The sequence below is a fragment of the Vidua macroura genome, chromosome 4 (assembly GCF_024509145.1).
Source record: "Vidua macroura isolate BioBank_ID:100142 chromosome 4, ASM2450914v1, whole genome shotgun sequence".
Lineage (NCBI taxonomy): Eukaryota > Metazoa > Chordata > Aves > Passeriformes > Viduidae > Vidua > Vidua macroura.
Genome location: NC_071574.1, coordinates 21,864,158 through 21,886,612, shown reverse-complemented (window position 1 = coordinate 21,886,612; position 22,455 = coordinate 21,864,158). Strand labels below are relative to the sequence as shown.

General features: G+C 37.6%; 1 protein-coding gene across 2 annotated transcripts in view; it reads right to left on the bottom strand.

Moving 5' to 3' along the window:
- Positions 1-22,455, bottom strand: part of GRID2 (glutamate ionotropic receptor delta type subunit 2) — a 671,741-nt gene that overhangs the window by 119,327 nt on the left and 529,959 nt on the right. For both annotated transcript variants that reach the window (XM_053976464.1, XM_053976465.1), the window contains 2 exons: positions 11,103-11,300; positions 3,311-3,623 (listed from right to left, as the gene is read on the bottom strand). In XM_053976464.1, the coding sequence (XP_053832439.1) occupies positions 3,311-3,623; positions 11,103-11,300 (511 nt within the window). The remainder of the gene's footprint in view (positions 1-3,310; positions 3,624-11,102; positions 11,301-22,455) is intronic.

Here is a 22,455-nt window from a genome sequence, read left to right as displayed (position 1 = left end):
GGAAGCAACTAAAAATATTTAAATTTTGTAACTGAGTATAACAGCAATTATAGACCTGCCTTAAAAATCATTGGATTCATCTGTCTTGACTTTTGCCTATAGACAATGACACAGTATTTTTCTTTGGTGTTTCAAAAATTGAAAAAGGTCAAAACTTGTTAATAGCATTTGAACAAGACATCAGAGTCAAGAGTGAACAAAAATAAAATGGGACACAGTGAACTACAGCTACTTGCTAAAATCTGCCAAATTTTTAACTATTTCAGAAGGAATGAGCTCTTTGTTTCAATCATAATAGGTAATGAGTTTCCTTAAAGAATGAGTTGTATTTTTGCAGCAGAGGACTCTCTTGAGAACCATGGCAGGTCTGAAATCAGTCTGCATGCTTGTAGATTTTCCCTCTGTCTAGAGGAAAGAAAGAGAAGATGATGCCACAAATCATTTGTTAGCCCCAAAAAAAGAATCCAGAACTATCAGAGCACAAACAATCTTTGGTTCAAGCTGCTTTGTTTCTGTCAGCACAGGGCATAAAATCATCTTTGGCTCTATGTTTTGATAACAGAAATGAATACCTTGTCATGCTTTAAATCGCTGCTCAAAGATTTCTTAAGTGAACGTGACAGTATTTGAAATGCCCCATGCTGCTACACTTAAGATTTGCCAATCAGAATTAATGGCAACAGATTTACTATTCCAAAACAACTAAAAGCTGCAGTTTTTCTGCTGAATGCAGAGCTGATGAATGAAAAGACAGGCAAAATCACCACAATAGCCAGTTACCCTGTCAATGAAAATTATTTTCATATGTCTGTATTCACAAGGATTACTAAACAATAACGCTTCAGCTAACATAGGTTTTGTTATATTCAAATTGAATGTGAAATACAAGCTGGCATTATAAATGGATCTCTTTTTTGCACTGCATTTCTGAATTCTTATGAGTCTTTATATCAGTCAGTAAGTGTATTTTGGTATAGATAAGTATAAGTAAATGTATTTTGGTATAAATTATTTTCAATGTGTTTCATTTTTCCTTTTAGCTAATTCAGGACAGTTCTGCTTGTTGTTTGAAGGAGAGAAAAACTATAGATACATGTCTATAGCTTTCCCTCACTCAGTAGGAACCAAGTGAATATTTTACATTATTCTAGTGAATTCTATAGAGTTGTGTTGAAAATCCACATGGTAGAATGGTTAGGTGTCTCTCTCTCTCTGTAAATAATTGCTCCCACCTTCCAGTTCTGCGAATTTCTTTTTCTGAAGTTGCACAACAGTTTTGGTGCCCCCAGATACTTTGTACCACCAGCAGGTTTTACGGATTTGCATCTCATGTGCGACACCTCTTACCACAGGGAGTAGATGCAGATCTGCTCAAATAATTTTTTTTTTCTTTCTCCCTATTGAATTCTGCTACTGTTGCCACCTGGTCCCCCTTCTTCAGATCTAACTTCTTCATCAATTCCATGTTGAATTCAAGATTTCTTTCTAAGCCCTCTTTATGCACTCTTTTTCATTGATTGGTCAAAAAATCCTTTTCTTTTTAAGCTAACTGGGCATCTATCCAAGGGCTGCCTTGTGGGCTTGTACGCTGGACCTATGAGTTAGGAAATTTCAGGGAACCAGGCAACACAGGCTTCCTTGGATAAGCATGAGGCAAACGATTCAGGTAACAATTGCTCAGACTGAGGTGTATTAAACCAGTTGTGCCTCCTCTGAACCTTAGCTGGGCAGTCTCCTAGAAAGCTTTTAGTGACTCCTGTTGGGAGTACAGGAGGGATGCTCAGGCTAATAAACCTGTGTGGAATGGCTCACATTCATGCAGTAAAGAAACTCATTCACAAGTTCTAACCTTACAAGAAGTCAGATGTAATGAGTCTCATTCTGTAACAGACCAACTGCTCTCTCACAGCTGGATTTGTTAAACACACTTGGGGAAATTTTGGCAGAAAGAGAGCTTTATAAACCCACCCATATACATTCAAAAAACTTTGATAGGTCTCAGCTACTCTAAAGTTTTTGGTTTTATTTATAAAAAAAAAAAAAAAATCACAAAAACCCTGGAACTATCTCTTCAGCTCTCCTCAGCTGACCATCACTGCTCAATGCAAATGATAATTTTAAAAGTAATGTCTCTGTGCTTATGTGTTTAAAATTACCCCTCCGTGGAAAGTCTCAGTTTAAGCTTTTCTTCTTTATTTTGGATAGTGACATTATTTTAGCTTTTTTTTTTTTTTTTTTTTTTTTTTTTTTTTTTTTTCATTCTAGGAGTTTCAAATTGATTTTCATGGATACCTTTAGCTTTTATGGATGGCATCCGATTGTTTTGAAAAAAGAGTAATGTAATGCTAAATCACATGTTGCCAGTTTTACATAAATATTACACCTTTACCTATAGTGTTCCATCCAAATACAGGTTAAAAATACAAGGACCTGTCTGGGAGTTTGGGGCTGTTTGGGCCATGGCTCTTTGTAGAGCAGATGCTCTGTGAAATTAAAACAGGTGAACCTGCAGTACCAGCAGTGACTGAGGAACAATTACATGGATAAGCAAGAAGGTGTTCATTCTGTTTTGTTGTCAAGAGTTATTATTTAAACCCCCTTTGCTCTTATATTAAGCTGTGTTTTCCTATTCCACTTTGCATTACAACCTCAACTTGTAGACCAGAATTCTAAGCAGTATATACCCAACCAAGATCTGCAGTCCCTGATATCTTCAGGATGCATGGCTAAAATTCTGCCAGAAGAGTAACATTGTGAAGGACTTGGGAATATAAGCAGAACTGGGGACCAGCCTGGGCTACACCAGATGCTAGATGGGATTGAGAAAGCAATCAGGAAGGCCAGAGAAGCTTGAATCTAAACATTAGATAGGAAAAGTGAAATAAATCAGAAGAGAGAGGAAAGACTATCAGATACAGTAAGATTGTTTAGCACTACTGACTGGTCTAAACTTAGTTCAAAATCCAAATCCCAGCATTCTCTGTCTGATTGGGTAAGAACATAGCACTTGTTCATGTTGAATAATTCTCCAGCAACTGATGAACAATACTTTTTTTTTTTTACTCAGAGAAAAATCACCTTTCTGTAATAACAAAACAACAAATCACAAGCTAGCATGTAGTGCTCTGAAATTCTCAGGGTTTCCACACAGGGCAGCTAAATATCTAGGAAATCTTCTAGCACAAGTCTTTCCAGTGCTCCCAGTTCCTTGTGGGCTGTGGGAAGGAGGCAGGGGAGAGAAAGGTCTCTACAGCAATGGGGAGGATAAGTAGGTTTTCCGTTGGAGGCAGAGCCTCCCTCTGTCTCTTACCTTGTTGCACAAAGGATCCATAGACAAACCACATGGAGTTGTAGAGAGTTGTGGACGTCATGGATCCCATCTGAAGGCGTGGGGGGTTGAGCCAGTTCAAGAGGTAGACCAGGAGCCCCACTAAGAGCACCGTGCCAGCAATGCAGGCCCACAGGGAGAGGTCAAAGGGGGCCAGGCAGGCAAACATGTCCACTGTCTTCTCTGCCTTGCGCAGCAGCACGCCCACCGAGTAGTCCATGTAGCGTGTTGTGAAGTCCACCACGTTCTCCCTGTCGGGGGTGATGGTTAGGGCAGAGATCCCAATGTCAGCTCTCTGAGGGGAGGAAGAGAAAACAGCATGCATAAGTAGGAGCTGCAAAAAAGATCTTTGTTCCTCTGTGATTTATAGCAGCTAAGCTTAGGGAAAATCAGATGCCAAGACCGAGGTTTTCAGCATCATATATATGAGCACAGAGAGGTGAGCAAGGCTTGAGCAGGGTAGATCAACCATATGTCTTAGTTTCTGCAAGCAAACCTCACTTGGTGGATTCTTGTACATCAGCTCTCCTTGTTGTTATTGTCCAAGAAATCAAAATACTACAAACACAGATAATACCTAGAGGATATCTATTTTTTATTTTGTCATTTTTGTCAACCTGGCTTATTAAAGCCATCCCTGCTATTGTGGCAAAAGTTAGATTTTGTGCATAGCAGATGCAATCATAGGAAATTAGCTGCCTGACAGAGCCAAATGTATAAAATATTTTCATGATTTGATGATCATGACAAAGGTCTACTACCCTAGAAGCACCTGAAATTCCATAAAATATCAATTTTATCTACAAAGTCTAAAGTGCAGAAGGGCAGATTCTGCGCACAGTTCCTTTACGATTAATTCCTCTGTATCCTACTGTCAAGCAATTCCTCCAGCAACGCCAATCTGTCCTGCAGCTAGCCTGGACTTGCTTTGTGCCATTTCCTTTTTTTTTTTTTTTTTCTTTTTTATAATTTAAAGAACACATTTCACATGAAAAGAGGATGAGTAACATTTCTTGATCTAATCATTGTATTTCACAGTATGTATTAGGTCTCCAGGGACACCAGGCACAAGTACAGCAGGTGCTACTTTACTTTTTGCAGGTACAATTAGAGCTTCACTGAAAACAAGAAAGGTTATTTAAAGCAGACACATGAATACCATTTTAAAAAGCCCAAATACTGAGCAATAAGATTGTGAATTCTAAATGTTTAAATATGACAAAAGACTACTTAAAATATTTAAACTTCTACTACCTTGATTTAATCCATTTTTGTTCTGCCTAAAGAAGTGTGTGATCCTTTGGAAGGGGGTGAGGAGAGCACAAAAAATGGAAAGTACTGAATCAAATTTTATTAATTCTCTTGAATTTCTTTCTTCTTGCCCAAAGAAGGCAGAGATTCCTAGTTCCTTAGACATGTGATTTGAAATACTGAGTGGGAAGGTATGGCAGCTGAAACTGACTAGAAAATTTTGTAAATCAGCTGGGCTCTTTTAACATTATGTGCAAAGCACTCTGCAGCCCATGGCACAAGCACACTCCTAATCACAGTGCTCTTAAAACTTCAGTTTAAATGATGTTACTTTATATTGATTGTTCACTGGCTTGAGAAAGTGGCAGAACCTAGCTGGAAGCCTGATGATTTGGACAAAAAAAGGGTTTGAAAATATTGATTTTCTTAAAAGCTATGAATTAGAGCTTCAGCTTTAATTTATGTGTTAAATTCTCTGGTGTCATAAGTGAAGTTGTGTTGATGAGCACAGCTGAAAGCATGGCTTCATGAATTCACTCAGGTCCCTTCCCAGCATTTTTGTGAGTGATGATTCAACTGCCCTTTGCCCATAGGCAGCAGCAAACTCAGTCAGTAATTAGAATTATCCATGGAAATGTTCAGGTTATCCGTGTCTCCCTATCCTGTCATTACAAACCTTCTGCTCAACGAGTGACTCAAGTGATTCACAGCACCTGCTGACAGTCAAGCCCTAGTTCCAATGAGCAAGGTGCAAACCAGCCAGCATTTGAATTGTCTCCACAACTGTGAACATAAATATGTGTTTAAAACAATTTACAAATACACAAGTCCAATAGTTGTCAAACAGGAAATTATGTTTGCATTTAATGAATAGCATAGATTTGGGCCTTTTCCCCTGAATGTGTATCAAAAAGCAAAAGAGGAATTTAGGGGTAAAGGAGGACATGGAAAAAAAAAAAATCCTAGACACAGCCTCTGCTTATTAGGTTAGCTGGATTGCTAATTTTCAGTATATTACTAAAATACTTCCCTACCATACTAGATCATTGAGATTCTCATTCAAATTGCAATCTGTAGGATGCTTAAGGATGCTTTACTGAAAAACAACCAGTAAAGATACTTTTACCAAATAATAGCTGATGGTATGACTAATAGAATTCTTTTCTGCTTTTCTCCCCCTTTTTACAGCAAAACACTTCCCCCCCCCCCATTAAATACATTGAAGAGAATTAAAGAAAAAAAATGAGACATCATGGTATCTATGGAAATACTACTTCTAATCTGCATCTCTGGGAAGCAGTCCCTCCACATTCCCCAGAATTATGGTTCAACTCCAGTTATCAACCAACTATGACAGCAGAACAATATTGTGCTAATGGAAATGGTGTATTTCCTTTGTTCTACTGCAGCAACAATTGTGATATAATTATGTCTTGCTACTTTTTATGCTACATATATAATTAAGGCTTCAAGGTGACCAAATTGCAGCCTTCCAGTACCTGAAGGGAGCCTACAAGAAAGACGGAGAGAAACCTTTTACAATGGCCTTGAGTCACAGGATGAGGGGGAATGTCTTCAAACTGAAAGGGAGTAGGTTTAGATTAGATATGAGAAAGAAATTCTTTACTGTGAAGGTGGTGAGACACTGAAACAGGTTGCCCAGAGAAGCTGTGGATACCCCATCTCTGGAAGTGTTCAAGGAAGGGCTCTGAGCAACCTGATCTAGTGAAAGATGTCCTGCCCATGGCAGTGGGGTTGGAACGAGATGATCTTTAAGCCATTCTGTGCTTCTATATGTCTTTATTTCTTGAGAGGTAGTAAAGTGAAAAACAAAAAGGAGAGAGATAAATCCTGACTTCTTTAGCACTCAAGTGTTCAGCTGTTTCAAAAAAAAAAAAAAAAAAAAAGGGAAAAAAGCTACACAGAAATATGGAAACTCATATACTTTACTTACTAAATTGGATCATAAACACCAGCTTCCCAGAAAACTACACTTTTAGCACAAAACCAAGCTTAAGCTTCTCTTGATACTTGATTTACTGATAGTGAGCATCCTTGATTCCATATAGATTCTGTCATCTTGTTTCAAAATTGGAAGATGAAAAAAATTAAAAGCTTGTCATTAACATGTCAGATTGGATCACAGAAGACATCAGTTTGAAGTAAAGGTTCACTTAGTGCTTTTGAGATAGAAAGGCAAATGCATGCAATTATGTCAATATTTAGATATAAAGCTGCCAATCTGAATTATAAACATGTATAGCTCTCCACTCACTAAGTTTTTGCAGTGCCAAAATCAAAAAGCCATCATATGTCTTACACGCTTCTCATGAATGAAACTGTGACTCCTGAAACAGACTGAAAAAACAGCAGAGGGCATTATTTTGCTCTGTGTGACCTGCACAGAAATTTATATTTATCTTCCTTAGCAGCAGTTCTCCTGAGGCCATTGTAGAGCAACATAACCAGAATGAGAAAATCCAAAAGAAATGACCTAAAGGGTCTGATAGCACTCCTACTGGTGTCACAAAACCAGCTTATCAGCAAAGCCTAGAAATCCCTGAAATGTCCCTAAGCTACTGCTGTAGCAAGCACATCTCATACACATGGAAAGCAATCTTCCTGTGGTTCATCATCAAGAACAGGAAAAATAAATTCATCTATTCTAAACCGGTCCTGTGAGGGCCTGCCTTTTATCCATTTTCAATATTAAATCAAGTTTCAACAAATGCTAGAAGTGATAAAACGTAGTCCCATGTTATGTGGTTATTAATATGGACATGCAAAAACCAGAGAGACATTTTTACTCAAGCTAACACACATAGATCCAAATAATTCTCCTTTTACCCAGCTATTATTTTTTTCTTGTCTCACTTTGTCCTTCCTGTATGGTTTCTCCCTTCCTATAGTACCCCCCTTTAAGAAGGTGCAATAGAAAAAGAGGCTCATAAGAGGCTTTTGCTTGATTTGCAATTTCTCTTGGAAATCATTAAGCATGTATTTTTCCTTTTCTGATGGACCTAAGTGGAATCAGGCTTCTTTCCTTATGCTATTTGCTTCTGCATGGCTCCTCACTGGAAAAAAAATCCTCACAATCAACGTAGCATGGCAAGATGTGAATAGCAATGGTTGATAGATGGGAATATCACCAGAAAGCCCAGAGTCATGCTGGAAAGCCTAGTGTACTCTCCCAGAAGTGGCATTAGCCACTTCTCTTGCCTGTCACACAGGCTTATCCCTCAGGCCATCTGAATAGAGGGCAACTAAAGGAATCACAGTGAGAAGATATATAATTAACAGTAACAGAAAGATTTGTGGTAAAGCACTACTCCCTTGAGATGGTTTTAGCCTCTCCACAGAGGGCTGCTGCTCTCTGAACTAATCCTGTTTGTGAGATGAAGCTCTACAAGATGCAGTGAGAGCCCTGGTCACTTGACAGGAGAGGGACAAGAGCACCACATGCTTCTCTCAAAGAGCATTTATTATTCTCTGAAAACCACTTGGTTCCGGTGTTTAGCAAACAGAAACCTTTGTATAGCAGGGTTACATTCAGGTTATTTTGACTAGAAAAGGTGCATGAACGAAGTGTGTATCTAATAGAAGTCTTGACAATCAAAGGAGGGGAGGTTTAAATCAGTTTCCAAGTTCAAATTAAAGACCACTTACTGATGTTCTGCTGATTCCAGCTCCTATTTTAGCAGCCAACAGAAACCTGGTCTTCAAAGCTGGAACAGAGTGAACTAGGCACAATGTCGTGCTTGTGAAGCCAGCTGTTGGCCCAGGGCATGTACTTGGCACAGCTGGGCTCCTGCCATCCAACTCTAGCAGGGCTGCTGCAAACAAGATCAGCCTGGGACTGCTCTCCCTGATCCCAGGACCTGCACCAGAGACTGCTGCATACTGAAGATGGTTAATGCAAGCAGTGAATATTGATCTTGAGCACAGAAATTATGTGGTTGCTACAGCAACTGCTATTTCATATGGCACATCTTCTGGAGTGGCCAAAGACACCTTTTTCTCAATGAGATGATCTCTACAACTGCCTGGAAGGAGGCTGGAATGAGGTGGGGATTGATCTCGCCAGTAACAAGAAATAGGACAAGAGGAAATTGCCTCAAGTTGTGCCAGGAGATGTTAGAAAAACTTCATCCACTGAAAAGGTGGCCAAGCATTGGAACAGGCAAGCCTAGAGAAGCGGTTGAGTCACCCTCCCTGGAGGTACTGAAGGACAAGTAGATGTGGCACTTCGGGACCTGATTTAGTGATTGACTTGGCAGTGCTGGATAGCAGTTGGACTTGGCGATCTGAAAGGTCTTTTCCAAGCTAAATGGTTGTATGATTCTGTGAACTAAAAAAAAAGAAGGCAGCTATTTTCCATTATCCTTGAGTGAGACTTGTCTCTTGCAGAACTCGTTCCTGGCTGACACACTAACAGGCAAAGAGTATTCCCACTGTTTCTGGAATTCCTCCACTTGTTGGCCAGACTATCATGTACAACTTGGTTGGGAAAATAAGGAAATGCTGTGTCTCAAACAGGTTAGGCCTTTAATTTAAAACTATTCTCTGCTTCTTTACTTCCCCTTATAAAGTTGCCAAGCGGATGGAAATGTGAGCTCTGGGGGCAGAACACAGTTCACAGTAAATAAGAAAGCAGCCTTTCAAGAACAGCTTGCACTTGGTAAGGGGTAGATAGACACTGGCTGCTCGCCCAGAGGTTCGTTTGCCTTAAGAGGGACAGAGAAAGGGAGAGAAGGCCACAGTGAACATTTACTGCTAATTAATTATGTAAGGGTAAGGAAGATGAAAAATTATAGACTGCCACAGTATAGGGAAAACATGGGTTTTGAATTCCAAATGCAGTTCCATTAACCCTTCACAGACTGTAGATGTGCAGATAGATTTCATACCTATGAAGACTCATTTACAACAAAATCATTGCAGGCTGGTAAATCTCTTGCACTTGAGACATGGATTTACAGATCTGGGTGGTCACCACCTTCAATGGGCTATTCCTTTGAGTCCCTGCCTGCCAAGGGAACAAGAATCCCATACATGTTTTTCCTTGGAGCTATTTGAGTTGTTATGAGTTTTGCCTTAACAATCATCTGTTGCAAATACAAAAAAACATTCTAGGCCCAGTTCCATTTCCAGACCATCTAGAATTAAGACCCCTCCAGTCTGTGTTATGCAGTGGTCTGATGAGTACAGCAGAGAGCAGGGTGTAGCATAACATCAGATTCAGAGGCAGAAAGAATGGTTAAAAATAAATCAATGGGCCATTGTGGTGTCACGTCTCAAAATCAGATGACACATTTTTAGTTGTCAAGGTTTAGAAGGTGATGGAACATCTACTTTTCTAGCTGTGTCCAGATTACCAATTGTAAATACACAATTCCACCTTCCAGCTTCATAAGGACATGGGGAGATGGCAAATGAACTTTATTATTACAGTGTAGGTATATGAAAGGTGATATGTGTAAAGAATGAGTAGCTGGGTTTTTCCATTCCAACAGGCTTCTTGCTGATCAGGAAGGCAGATTAGGTAAAACCTAACAGTAATTTTTAAATCACAGAGGATAACATTTTCTTAAAAAAAAAAAAAATTCTCTTTCTTTTTTGAAATACTTAGGTACTGTACCAGACCATGGTGCTCCTTACTGTTAGCTGTGCTTATGAATTAAATTCCACCTGCATGTTTGGAAAAACACTTCTATAGCCAATGTCTAAGTTATTCACATGAATATTTACTGCAGTTTTTTAAGGAAGCACAACAAATGTAGGACTCTACAGCTGTAAAAGCTACCCTCACATGTTAATTAAGAGAAAATAAAATACATTATTCACAGTACAAATGAGGTATCAACAAAATAAAGTCTGCCTAGTCTTTTCTCTCTCAATGGGAGAAACTCCAAAGAGATAAGACGCAAGGAGTGGCAAAAATAAAAAAGGAAAACATTGCATATGCATTAGGTTCAATTTATTTATGATATAATGTTGAACAATTAATGTCAAATTAAGTAGACTAAATGGTTTATTAATTACAGAATAGATAATATATCACTCTTGATTCATACATATACATAATGTGTTATTATAAATCAATAAAACATTTTCTGTTGATTATATACCTCATGTATTCATCACATCAACATTTTTCTAAGTGCATTATTTATGTAATGCATCACTAATTACTGCAACACCAATTTTTCCTCTTTTGAACAGCCTCTTCAACTCATTTGTGTCAGGTCTTGCCAAACTAATTAGGATGCTGTGCATTCCATTATTTGACTACATTTAGATTTTACTTTGTTTGAAAAAAAAGAGATTGTCCTGCTTCTTAAACAGCTACTAAATAGTATAATTTCCAGCTATTTCAGTGCTGTCCAATGCACACTATTCAAGTGCTGGCAAAGTGCAATAAACAAAGTGTTGTCAATTACCCATAAAAAAGGCAAACAGAATATAATACATATTTCTTAACTTTATCACACATTATTATTTAGTAAATGATTAATGACCTTACCTTAAACACCAGTTCTCCTATCAGGCCGTTCCATGACCCATCATCCTGAGGACTCCCATACTTGTGATCCGGTGCTACATAAATTTCGTATTTAAAGCCGAGGTAAGTGGCCAAGGCTTCCAACACATCTATTGAGAAGCCCTGATACTTCTTTGGTTTTCCCAGAACATTTTCAGACACCATGACAAAGGGCTCTTCCTAAACAAACATACAAAAAAAAAAAAAAAACCCAACAAAAAACAAAGGAGGAATCTGTTAATATAGCAATTATATGCCATGTTTGGGTGCTGGGGTTTATTTAAACTAAAGAAGGAACTGTTAAAATATTATTTATACAAAACTTCACTAAAATACCTTGTTAGCAGTGCCCCTTACATTCTACGAAATGTTATTTTGTTTTGGATTTCCTTCAACAGAGATATTTTATTTTTCTAATATATATTGCAGTAGTAGATCTTCTGCTGTAACGTTTCAACCAAATGCTTTTTAGTAGTGCCTGCTGACCACACTTATGGTCAGCAGGACTGACATACACTCAATGTCTGCCCATAAATATGGAGGATTCTACAGCAATGCCATTTTCCACTAGATGGGCAAACACTGTACCTAATGCAGCCACTAATCCATGTTGTAAAGAAAGAAAAACATGGCAAAACTGAAACATGTGTTGCTCTTGTCCTTCTACTGTAACCTGAATATAGGCCAGTTAAATTTAAATAGTTCTATCCAAAGAAACTCCATTTGATTAGTTTAGGGACAATCAATTATAGGACTTAAGGCTGTCTATGAGAATGACTGATGAAGAGTAATCTGAAAGATGACCACCATAAAGGATAGAAATAGATACCAAAAGCTGATACTGAAAGGTTGGATTTCCAACAACATGCTTTTCTTATTTTTCCGAAGACTTGTAATAGTTTTCTCTTGTTATTATATTGCCCCTGCTCTGTTATTATTGCTGTTGCATGATTAATTTCTAGACATTCCCCTGCACATTTTTTTTCCAAAATGGATACAAAAACCAGATCATATTTCTAAAGACAAAAAATATATATTTGCCACAGATGGATTTCATTTAGACTTGTTCTTTATTTTCTCTGAAAACATCTGTCAGATCTAAGTAGAGAAAAATATTAAATCACCCCCAAAAACATTAAGGTGCTGTAATGCAAAAGGTAGTTTTTTAAATATGCTACATGTCTTTCTTTTAATTCATTACATAGTGCTGTGATTTTGTGTAAGGTTAAGAGAAACATCTATTCTGGGGTGCAAAAAAGCTAGTTCTAACTTGTCATGGCTTGGCCAGGACAAGCCCATGAAACCGCTCCTTGACCACTTTGCTCTGTCTGCAAAACTGACAAGCAGATAGAAGAAAACAGAATTGAATTTTTGCAGTGTTTGTGGCTCAAACTTTAATTATATCTACAGTGGCATTTCTGTTGGTGTTTAAAATATTTCTTTATTATTCTACTACTTATATCTGTAAATTACTTTGAAGCCAGAGGATTTTTACCATTTTTTTCACTAATCCTATACCTCACTAATATTTTTAGTTCGCTGGAATGTCCTTCTGTATGAACAGGTGCCACTGAATTGCAGGCAGGATGTTCTTGAAATAAGAAAGCATCTTTTGTAAATGCTTGAGCAAATATTCTCAAGGACAGCCATATGCTGAGGATGCTGCCAAAGAAGAAAGGATGCAACCAGACTGCACTGGCAGGATGTTCTTTTCTGGCTCCAGGAAAAACCCCAACCCCAAACGAAAGAGAATATGAACCAAACAACTCCAGTCCTGAGAAAAAAAAAAAAAAAGTTAAGGGTGGACTGTCTCAAGTTGTTAATTCTAGTTGTCAGACAGAATTTCTTTCTTCCATATTATCCAATATCAGTGAAATTGACTAAAAATGGAGGAGAGAAAGTAAAATGAATTTTTAAAGTAGTTTTCCAGTGCCCAGGTACCAAGAAATTGAGACTAAGTTGATGAAAGCCTCTCTTAAATGAGAGCACAAAAGTGAATCCAGTGTTGCTGATCACCTGAATGATAGATTCCATAATATAGACTCAAAATTACAGGGAAGAAATATTTCTGCAACAAATAAAAATGGTAGTTCATCAATCTAAACACACTATGCACAAAATTCTAAATATTTATGTGTACAAAGGACTTTTTAGAAGTTGATGATTTTGTTGATGAAGTTGCTCTTTGTAGTTATTTTATATGCTGTTTAAAATGCAGTTTGTCACAGCTAATATCCTTATTAGGACTTAATAATCCTTTATTAAGCAATGTAATATTGTTTGCTGTTGAGAGACATACAAAAAATCCCAATGCCCAGTGTCCTATATATATGTAATGAAATATAAATAGTCAACCAGCTTTATGCAAAGCAATCAACATTTTCCAATTTTTGTTGAAGTCTGGACAAGCAAACCCTTTAATCACATTCCAAACAAAACAAAACCAATCTACTGCCATGATGATTTTTTGTGCAATTTTTTAAATTTCTGAGAATGCTTCGAAAGAGAACAAAAAAAAATATTTGTCTTGATATTTTTCCCCTCATAAATGCTGCAGCTTGAACTATGCCAGTTATTATTTTCTTTTTTCTTTTTTTTTTTTGCACTGGGAGGGTGTTATGGAAGCTATGGAAAGGTGCATACATCCCTACAACATGGATGTTAAAATGATTGTCTACATCCTTGAGAAAGTTAAACTTGCAGAAAGAAAAGAAACATGGCAAAACAACGAGGACAACAATGAGCTTGTACAAAGTAGGCGTGAAAATCTGATGAGCTAACTGATGATTTTAGAGGTGGAAAAATTCACCCGGATGATGAAGGTTCCATTCTACCCCAATAAATTCAGGAAAATTCTGACACATTTTCTGTCCAAAGCAAGTGTTAATTCAGAGTATATAAGAAGTTCTTTTCCAGAGAATCCATACAATTGTCAGTCTTGGAGATGCTCAAAACTCCCCTGGACAGCATTCCAACAACCTGCCCTAACATTAACCCTGCTCCACACAGCTGCCACCCAAGAGTCCCTTCAAACCTAAACTGTTCCATAATAAAGTGAAGTGATCCAAGGAAGGACACTGCTCCTGCTTCTCCTTTTCTTCCTCTTGGAGGCACCTCTCTAGGGGACTTAGAAGCCTCTATAGGGCAAGAGCAGACTTCACAGCCTGTAAAGCCAGGGAGGTCTGGAAAAGCAAACAAGTCATTCATGACAGAGGAGAAAAATAAAAGAAAATTAATGGATTGCACACCCTTAACTTCTTGTTTTTGCAAGGTTGATGATCTGCCTTTCTGAACCACGTGGACATCCAGTATATTTAGGGGATGGCTCTTCACCCAACCTCAGTGGAGATCCTTTCAGAGAGGGGCTATTTTCATTGACCTTTGCCTTCAACAGGCTCCCTTCTTGTCCCTACTAAGTCTGTGATAAGGGGTCCTTCTCAAAATAGCTTCACAGTTACCACTGCCTTGTTTCTTCTTGGGATCAAAGCTGTGCTGCCCTGACCCAAAGGAGGATGTGTTTAAGACTTGGTGGATTTTACACAGGACCATGGGTTAACTGTGATGGACAGCTAAGCACTACACAGACAAAAGCACCTGCAGCAAAGTGAAAATCAGCAGCAAACAGGTGAAGGTTATATTGGGTGAAGCTGTGCATATTGCTTTTTATGGCTGTAGGAAGACAAAGTCTGGCTTCAGAGGTGATTATGTCCCCCAGGCAAGACAAACTGCAAAATGCTAGACTGGCACAGCTTAGGAAGGATAAAGGTGAACCCAAGATTAAGGCAACATGATATAAAAAAGGGAAAGCATTTGGAAGATAACATGATAGTGCACATACTTTGGGGAAGTAGCTCAAGAAAATATTTGTCCCCATTCATTCCCCTATTATCACACATTTTGAAGAAGAAGCCACAAACTAAGACTGATAGAGGTTAACAATATGCTATATATTAAGACTGATGTAATTTAACATTTCCAGCAACCCTGGAAACTGGTGTGAGATGGCATAGCATAACCTGTGGGTCCTAGCAATGTCTCCTCCTGGCTACTGCAAAAATTAACCCTGTCCTGGCCAGAATCAGGACAATTTGCTAAATGCTTCAAGAGTCTAAGACTTAAAAGTACAAAATACAGATCTTATTTACTCAGATGAAATTCTCAGACATATCAATAAAATATCTGTTTTGAAGCAATCTTTTTGTATTCTTTGCTATACCTCCTAATAAAGTTAAGAGTAGGAAAGGAAAGAAAAGCTGTTGGGCACAGAAGACCTTCACACTTGGAAACAGAAGGAGCAATGCTCAAGCTAAATAGCAGAAAAGAACAATTAGGCTGAGTTTAACTTAGTTGTGTTAATTAATTAGACAATCAAAGAGAAACATCTGTTTGTCGCTGTGCTGTGTAGATGTGGATGATAAAGTCAAGTAATAAATTCCAGCCTTAGAGGAGGCAGGGAGGGAGAACAAGAGAATGATTGCTTTTCAAAAGTTCAGTTCCCTAAACCCAGAGTCTCTAATTGGGATGATTTTTAGCCAGTAGAATAGTGACTTTAAATTCCAAGCTTTGATAGTAATCTTTTAGTTCCTCAATGAAAATTGAGTTTTAAAGATCCAGTATTTTAGCAAAGAAGCTCTCTTTTTTGGACAAATTACAGAAAATACTTTTGAAAGAACAGAAAAGTTTTATCCAGATCTTAAACACAGCACTCTAATTAAATACATGACAGGAAGAAAAAAGTTTTGTACACTGGGCTGTTTACAAGGAAGTAGTGGTCTTAGCTCAGCTGTCCATAATTTCACCTGTTCCCACCACCTCATTAGGAGGATCACTGGGCAATAAGATAGATTTTCTCTCCAATTAAAAGTGTGGATTCTGTGGCTTTGAGACTTATTTCAGGATAGAAATTATATAGAGCTATGATACACTGCTCTGCTGAACTTATTTGTGAAGTTCTTTTGCTTGTTCTAAATATAAAAATGCTAAAAAAGCTAGGATGTACTTTACAAATGGAAAATCAAAAGCAAACCAGAAAGCTTTGGATTATTTTCCTGGTCAGCTAAATCCTCTTTACCCCTTAGCATGGAGAGAAACTTCTTAGCCAGGGCACTATACAGCAAATACTGGGTACAAAAATGGCTTTTGAGGTTAGAGAAACTAATCACTACTGGGATTTACAACACAAATTGGAGCTCTATGGGAGCTGGAGGGGTTTAGCCTGGAGAAAAGGAGGCTCAGGGGTCATAATTGCTTTCTACAAGTACATGAAGGGAGGTTATGGAGAGGTGGTAATTGGCCTCTTCTCCCAAGAAACAAACTATAGGAAAAGAGGAAATGGCCTCAGGTTGTGCCAGGGGCGAATTACTTTGAATATTAGGAAAAAATATCTCTTCACTGAAAGGGTTGTCAAGCTTTGGAGCAGGCTGCCCAGGGGAGTGGTGAAGTCACCATCCCTGGAGACATTTGTAGATGTTAGAGACATGTAGATGTGGCACTTTGGGACATGGTTTAGTGGTGGGCTTGGCAGAGCTGGGTTAATGGTTAGACTTGATGATCTTAAAGGTCTTTTCCAATCTAAATGATTCTGTGAAGAGAGTTTTGAAATTAGGTAATTATATGGGTGGTTAGAATTCATAAAGCATATGAAAATGACCTCTGTGTCTACTCATCAAAAATTTCTGAATGCACTGGAATACAATCCTTTCATAGTGACACTCCATTCAATAGGACTTTACATTCATTACATTTTTCCCTTTTTCTCCACTGAAAGTAGTGAGAGAAAAAGAAAGAAAAAAAAAAAAAGAAAGTGAGAAATGAAGCTTAGTTGCGGGCAAGACTGTCAATCTGTGCTTGACACTGACTCTAGAAACAGTGGACAGGCACATTAAATGATTTCCATAGCCCAGGCTGAGCCTGGGCAATCTCATGAAGCAAATATTCACTTTAAAAACTCCCATTCCCTGCAAATGTTAAGAAACTGCTCCCCAAACTGAAATTCACACTTATTACTAGATTTCTCAACTTCCTTCCAATGGCTGCTGGATGACCAAGCATGGCCATTATAACCAACAAGGAACACTAAGTCTGATAAGTTATAACCAAAATATTTTCAAGCACAAGATGCTATTGTCTTGTCTTGTTGCTAGGCAAAAACGCTTTTTCCTTGACTGAAAAAATAATGAATGGCCCCCTCTTATGTGTTAGGTATTTTGCATTTCCTTCCCCAAAAGATTTTGGTCAAATCTGCAGTCCCAAATACTTAATTTCCTCAACTGCTTTATTGATTGTTGTTTTGGGGATTTTATTTGGTTAGGAAGAGGAAAGCAGATTGTTATTTTTAATCGAACAACAATGTACATTAATTCATGTTAGAAACAGTGACCAAAATTTAATTGAAACATTTCATTCTTTTATTACAGAAATTCTTCCACTATCAACAGTAATAAAATTGCTGCAAAACATAACACAGTCCCCACCCCTTAATAAAACTAAAACAGATGAAGGATCAAAATCTACAAGATCTTGGATAACTAAATATTTTGCCAGTGGGCTGTGTAACTGTATTGGCACTGAAACCCACCATTCTCTGATCCTGTGCTTTTCAAACAGATTGATTAGAAAGTCAGTGGTACTAACAGAAAAGTCACCTTTTCTACAGCAAAAAACTCATTCACATCCCAGAAACAGAGTACAATATTAAGGGGATTGTACATTTGGCCTATTCTTATCCATGTGTGTAGTCTGTCATTTTTTTATCTGTTTATTGTCATCTTCAATTAGACATGAAACTTGTTTTTTTTTTTTTTTAGTTACAGTACTTTAAAGGGTATTTTTCCCTTCTGAGTGAAATGGTAACTTCCAGATTTATTATGATTTTTACTTTAGTCCTATTTACAAGAAATGAACAAAGAATGTTAGCCCCTCTTCCTAGCCCCTCTTCCTCCCATTTCTCAGCAACAAGACTAAATTTTCTTTCAAAGTGATCTATGGCAATGGTCTATTAGAATGCTGCCAAGCTTTGTGTATTGATTTTAATTCACAATAACTTAATGAAGGTAACAGCTCTTTCTGAACCATATGACAGGAATATGGATTGAGATTGGAATGGATTGGAGTGCTTTAGAGTATGTCTAAAGAGTACAATGGTGGCTTTAATGCAGATAGTTCAGATACTTGAATTAGCAAAAGTGTGGTATGGGTAAATTAACCTGCTGGCAACTACACTGGACTTCTTCCAGCAGCCTTGCAAGGGCTCCTGTTCATAAGGAGCTGTGTCACACAGTTCACCTCCTTTTCTACCTTACATAGTACAGAGGGATAATTACTGCCAGAGTAAGAGCCTCTTTCTGTTTCAAAGTCAAATTTCTGTGAACTGTGTGAATTGCTCTGGAATGCAAATATGCCCACAGAGCAGCTGGGTAAGGGTCAGCGAGAAGATAAAAGCCAGAGAGCCCTGAGAGGTAGCCCTTGGGACAGAGATGAGTTAGGTTGGTCCTACCAGGCTTGGCACTGCACCTACCTTGCTGTCAAGCTGTGGCCCCAGCCAGATCCCAAAACATTTGAATTGCTTGATAACCACATTATCTAGTATATAGTACCTGCTACTTTAAAAAAATGGGTTAAAAATAACAATAATTGAAAAAAAAAAAAAAGGTGCTGGGTTTCCCAGCAGGCTGAGAGATTAAAGGTTGTCAAATGAATGATCCCAGAAGTGAATAACTGTAAGGTTTATGACCTGTTTTAATACAAGCTCAAAGGGACATAAACCAGCTATTAAAAAAGGCCTGTGTCCAGGTGTGGTGGTTGGAAGAGGAATACAAAGACAGGTTCTGCCTCTATCAAGAAATATTAGTTTCTGCTTTTGTAATAATGATTTGAATTGTTACTATTTTGGGTACTACTGTAGTCCAATATACCAATACATATATATATACATACACACATAGTCTAATACATGCCTCAATTAAACTTAGTTTTCTTAAAATAAGTTTAATAATGTGGGCACTAGGGCAGAGATAGAGCTGCCTGATGAAATCAAGAGACTTTACAGAAGTCCACAGCATTCAGTTATGAAAATGGGGGAATGGGATCAGGACTGCATGAGAAAAGTGATCACCAAAAAACTGGGAGAAAGTATAAGGAGCATTATCTATGAGACTATTTTACACTATTATAAAATATTTATTCAATATTTAATGAGGTATACTGCACATAATCTTTCCTGAGGTTGATCTTTATTGTACAGTCATTCACTGATGTTTTTGCCCTAACATTTTTAATGCTTTACCACTTCTGTTTGTTCCTCTGCATATGCTTAAACACTGTCTTATGTCATCTTCCTTACGCCTGTCCTTTCCCTGGTCACTCTGAAAGTTACTCTAGCTTCAGAAAGAACTTTTTTTTTTTTTTTTACTTTCTTTAAGCCAGTATTGGAATTCAAATCCCAGAGACATTTTCAGCTTTTAACACCAGGCCTTAGCTTCATATCTTACTTTTCATCTCCGAGTGGTAAATTCAATAGAAAAAAGGACTGAAGATGCAGACCTCCTGCCAGCTCACTATCCCTAAAGACATTGTCTGCTTTCAAATTTCTTATTTTCTAATCTGGGCAACAAATGCTCATGAATTAAATACCAACCATTGAGAATTAAACTAGTCCACATATGATAACATTTTCCATGGTGCAAATTATGTTTCTTAATTGTTTTTTCTTTCTATGCTTATCTACCCTTTTGCCAGTCTTTTCACTACATCATGTCCCACAGTGCCCACCTGCAGCCAAGGGTGACCAACCTGCAGCTCTGTGCAGGCAACCTGGGTAATAACTCTTGAGATACTGTGTACAGGGATGTATGGCAAAGCATAATTCAGCATGGCTTGCTGTTATCTGTCTTTCCTTTATCCTGCCTGCCTTCTCAGGACCCTCCAGATATGAAAATATATTCCTGTTTGGGAGCTGTTTTGAATTTTCATGTAGAGCCACAAATATCTTTTGCACCATTAGGGTATTATACCTTATGCACTTTCAGGAAAGGCTCTGTACTTTTCAGTCAAGGTTTTAATGCTTTAAAAGAGGGACATTCAAACTTTTTCCTTTTTTGAACAACAGGGGCTTTTTAAGAAAATACAATTTTACAAATATCTGCTGGCTTATTCATTGTCAAATGGACCAAATCTCATTCCATTTTCAATGTCTTAATATTCATATGAATAATTCAGTAATTGCTGTGGCTAATAAAATGATATTATGAGAATATCTGGTGTATTTTAAGTCTTTTTCAATAAAACTGAACAACTGAAAAAGAGAATAAATTGAGACAGCCAAAATGGATATATAGCTAAATTTGTTCTTGGGCCATTGTTCATTCAAGACACTCTGAATTTGTTTGGAAAAGCTATGCTGACCTTTGATTGAGCTACATTTCAGAAACTCAGAATACATTTCAGAAATTCACCAGAAAGTGACTTGAACTTAAGAGCAACTTGTCAAACACAAAGTTCAGACTTCAGCTTCATGTGTGGAAGCAGTCCAAGACAGAGATATCTGATATTTAGGTTAGACAAAACAAGACTTTTCTAAAAGTATAGAAAGTGTGGTACTAATCCAACTCAGATTAAAACATTGAATTATGTGTAAACAAACAAGACCATAGCTCTCCTCAGAATAAACCACAAAGAAATATTTCTTATTGCTATTTATGCAAAGGAGAGCATTCACATTTACTGCAGAAGAGCCAGGATTCTCTGCCAAGTGAAACCAGATGATTTCCAGTTTGGGGCTATACTCACAAAAAGATTTTGGTTAAGGTCTGCAGATACATAGCTCATAATTATTAAATTTACTTAGGTAAAGGAATTAGTAGATGGATGTGGATGATGGCAATTGTTCAGCATTTGCTTTTTGAAAGACTGAGGAAATAAGTCACAATCATTTATGATTTTCAGACTCCAGAAGGTTTCATTTCATTAGCATAATGCAATATAAATCCAGGTGTTGCAATTTGCTATCCTCTCAAATTCTACTACAATTAAAAAAAAAAAAAGTCCTTTTCAACCTGAAGGCATAACAAAATGAAATTGGAAGAGGAGAAGGGGTGCTATCTAAAAAGGCATGAGAGATTTGAACTGTTAACAAAGCAAATTTACAAATTAATGTAAACTTCTCAACTCTCAATGAAAAAGAAACCTATTAACATTCAAAGGTATTACTATTTAATTTTAACACTTGTTTCCCTGGACCAAGATCATTCTGTTAGAAAATGGCAGAATTAATAACAATAACTAATCATTCACAGTCTGTATAGATTCTTTACTTTTAACAGAAATGTATTGAATTAATTGAAGAACGGAGGAGAAAGGTGGAAGAGAAAGATCATCACTAAAATAAAGTTAATTGGTGAAATCCCTCCTGCTCTCACATCCAAGCTAAGAATCACACATTTTCATCACACAGGTTAAATACAAATCTCCAGTTTTGTCCTATCCAGAAGATATATAATTAGTGAGGAGACTGAAATGCCCTGTGCTGTGTTGAACTTTAAATTTCTGTCTTTGCTTTAAAATTACTGTAGAATCCAACCAGCATAGGCAATTATTTTTGTGTATCTTTGCAAGTTGATAAATATCCATGCTATAATAACGTGAAAGAAGAAGCTCTCTGTCAAGATAATAAAGATAACTAGGGATAAAGAAGGAACAGTGGGGAGAGAAGGAAGAACTACTACTAAAAACAATGCTAATATTCTAAATCAAATTTATTTTTCTAGGCAAAATCCACAGGCCATTTTTGTCAACAGATAATTATACTGAACCAATTAATAGGAGTATCAGGCAAAACAGAGACCAGCCACTGCCACCATGATGCTCTTTTGAACAACATGCAAATAAAGTACAATTGTCTCCCTCTGTGTTACTCCTTTCCTTTGTTTTGTGCTTGTTGGGATTTTGTTTGTTTGTTTTTGTTTTTTTTTCTGTGCATTCATTCTTCCTTGTCTGGCTTTTGCTGTTGTTTAGTTTGGCTTTGGGTTCCTTTCTAGGTTTACGGGGTTTTTTTTGGATGTTGTTTGGGGTTGTTTGTTTTGTTATTTGGTTTGTTTTGCCTTGTAGACACAACCACAGGAAGTTCTCTAATGTACTAAGAGCTGGAACAGAATGCTCACCCTGACAGGTAAAGGTGTTTAAATACCCATAAAATAATTGGAAGGGTATGAAACTGCTCTGTCTGTGGCACTGACATGCTCTGGTGATTTCACTTTCCACCTGTGATGGAGCCTCTTCCTTCATTGTGCACTGTCAGCAATGCAAACCCTGAAAACTCCTCATCTTGCTCTTCACAAAA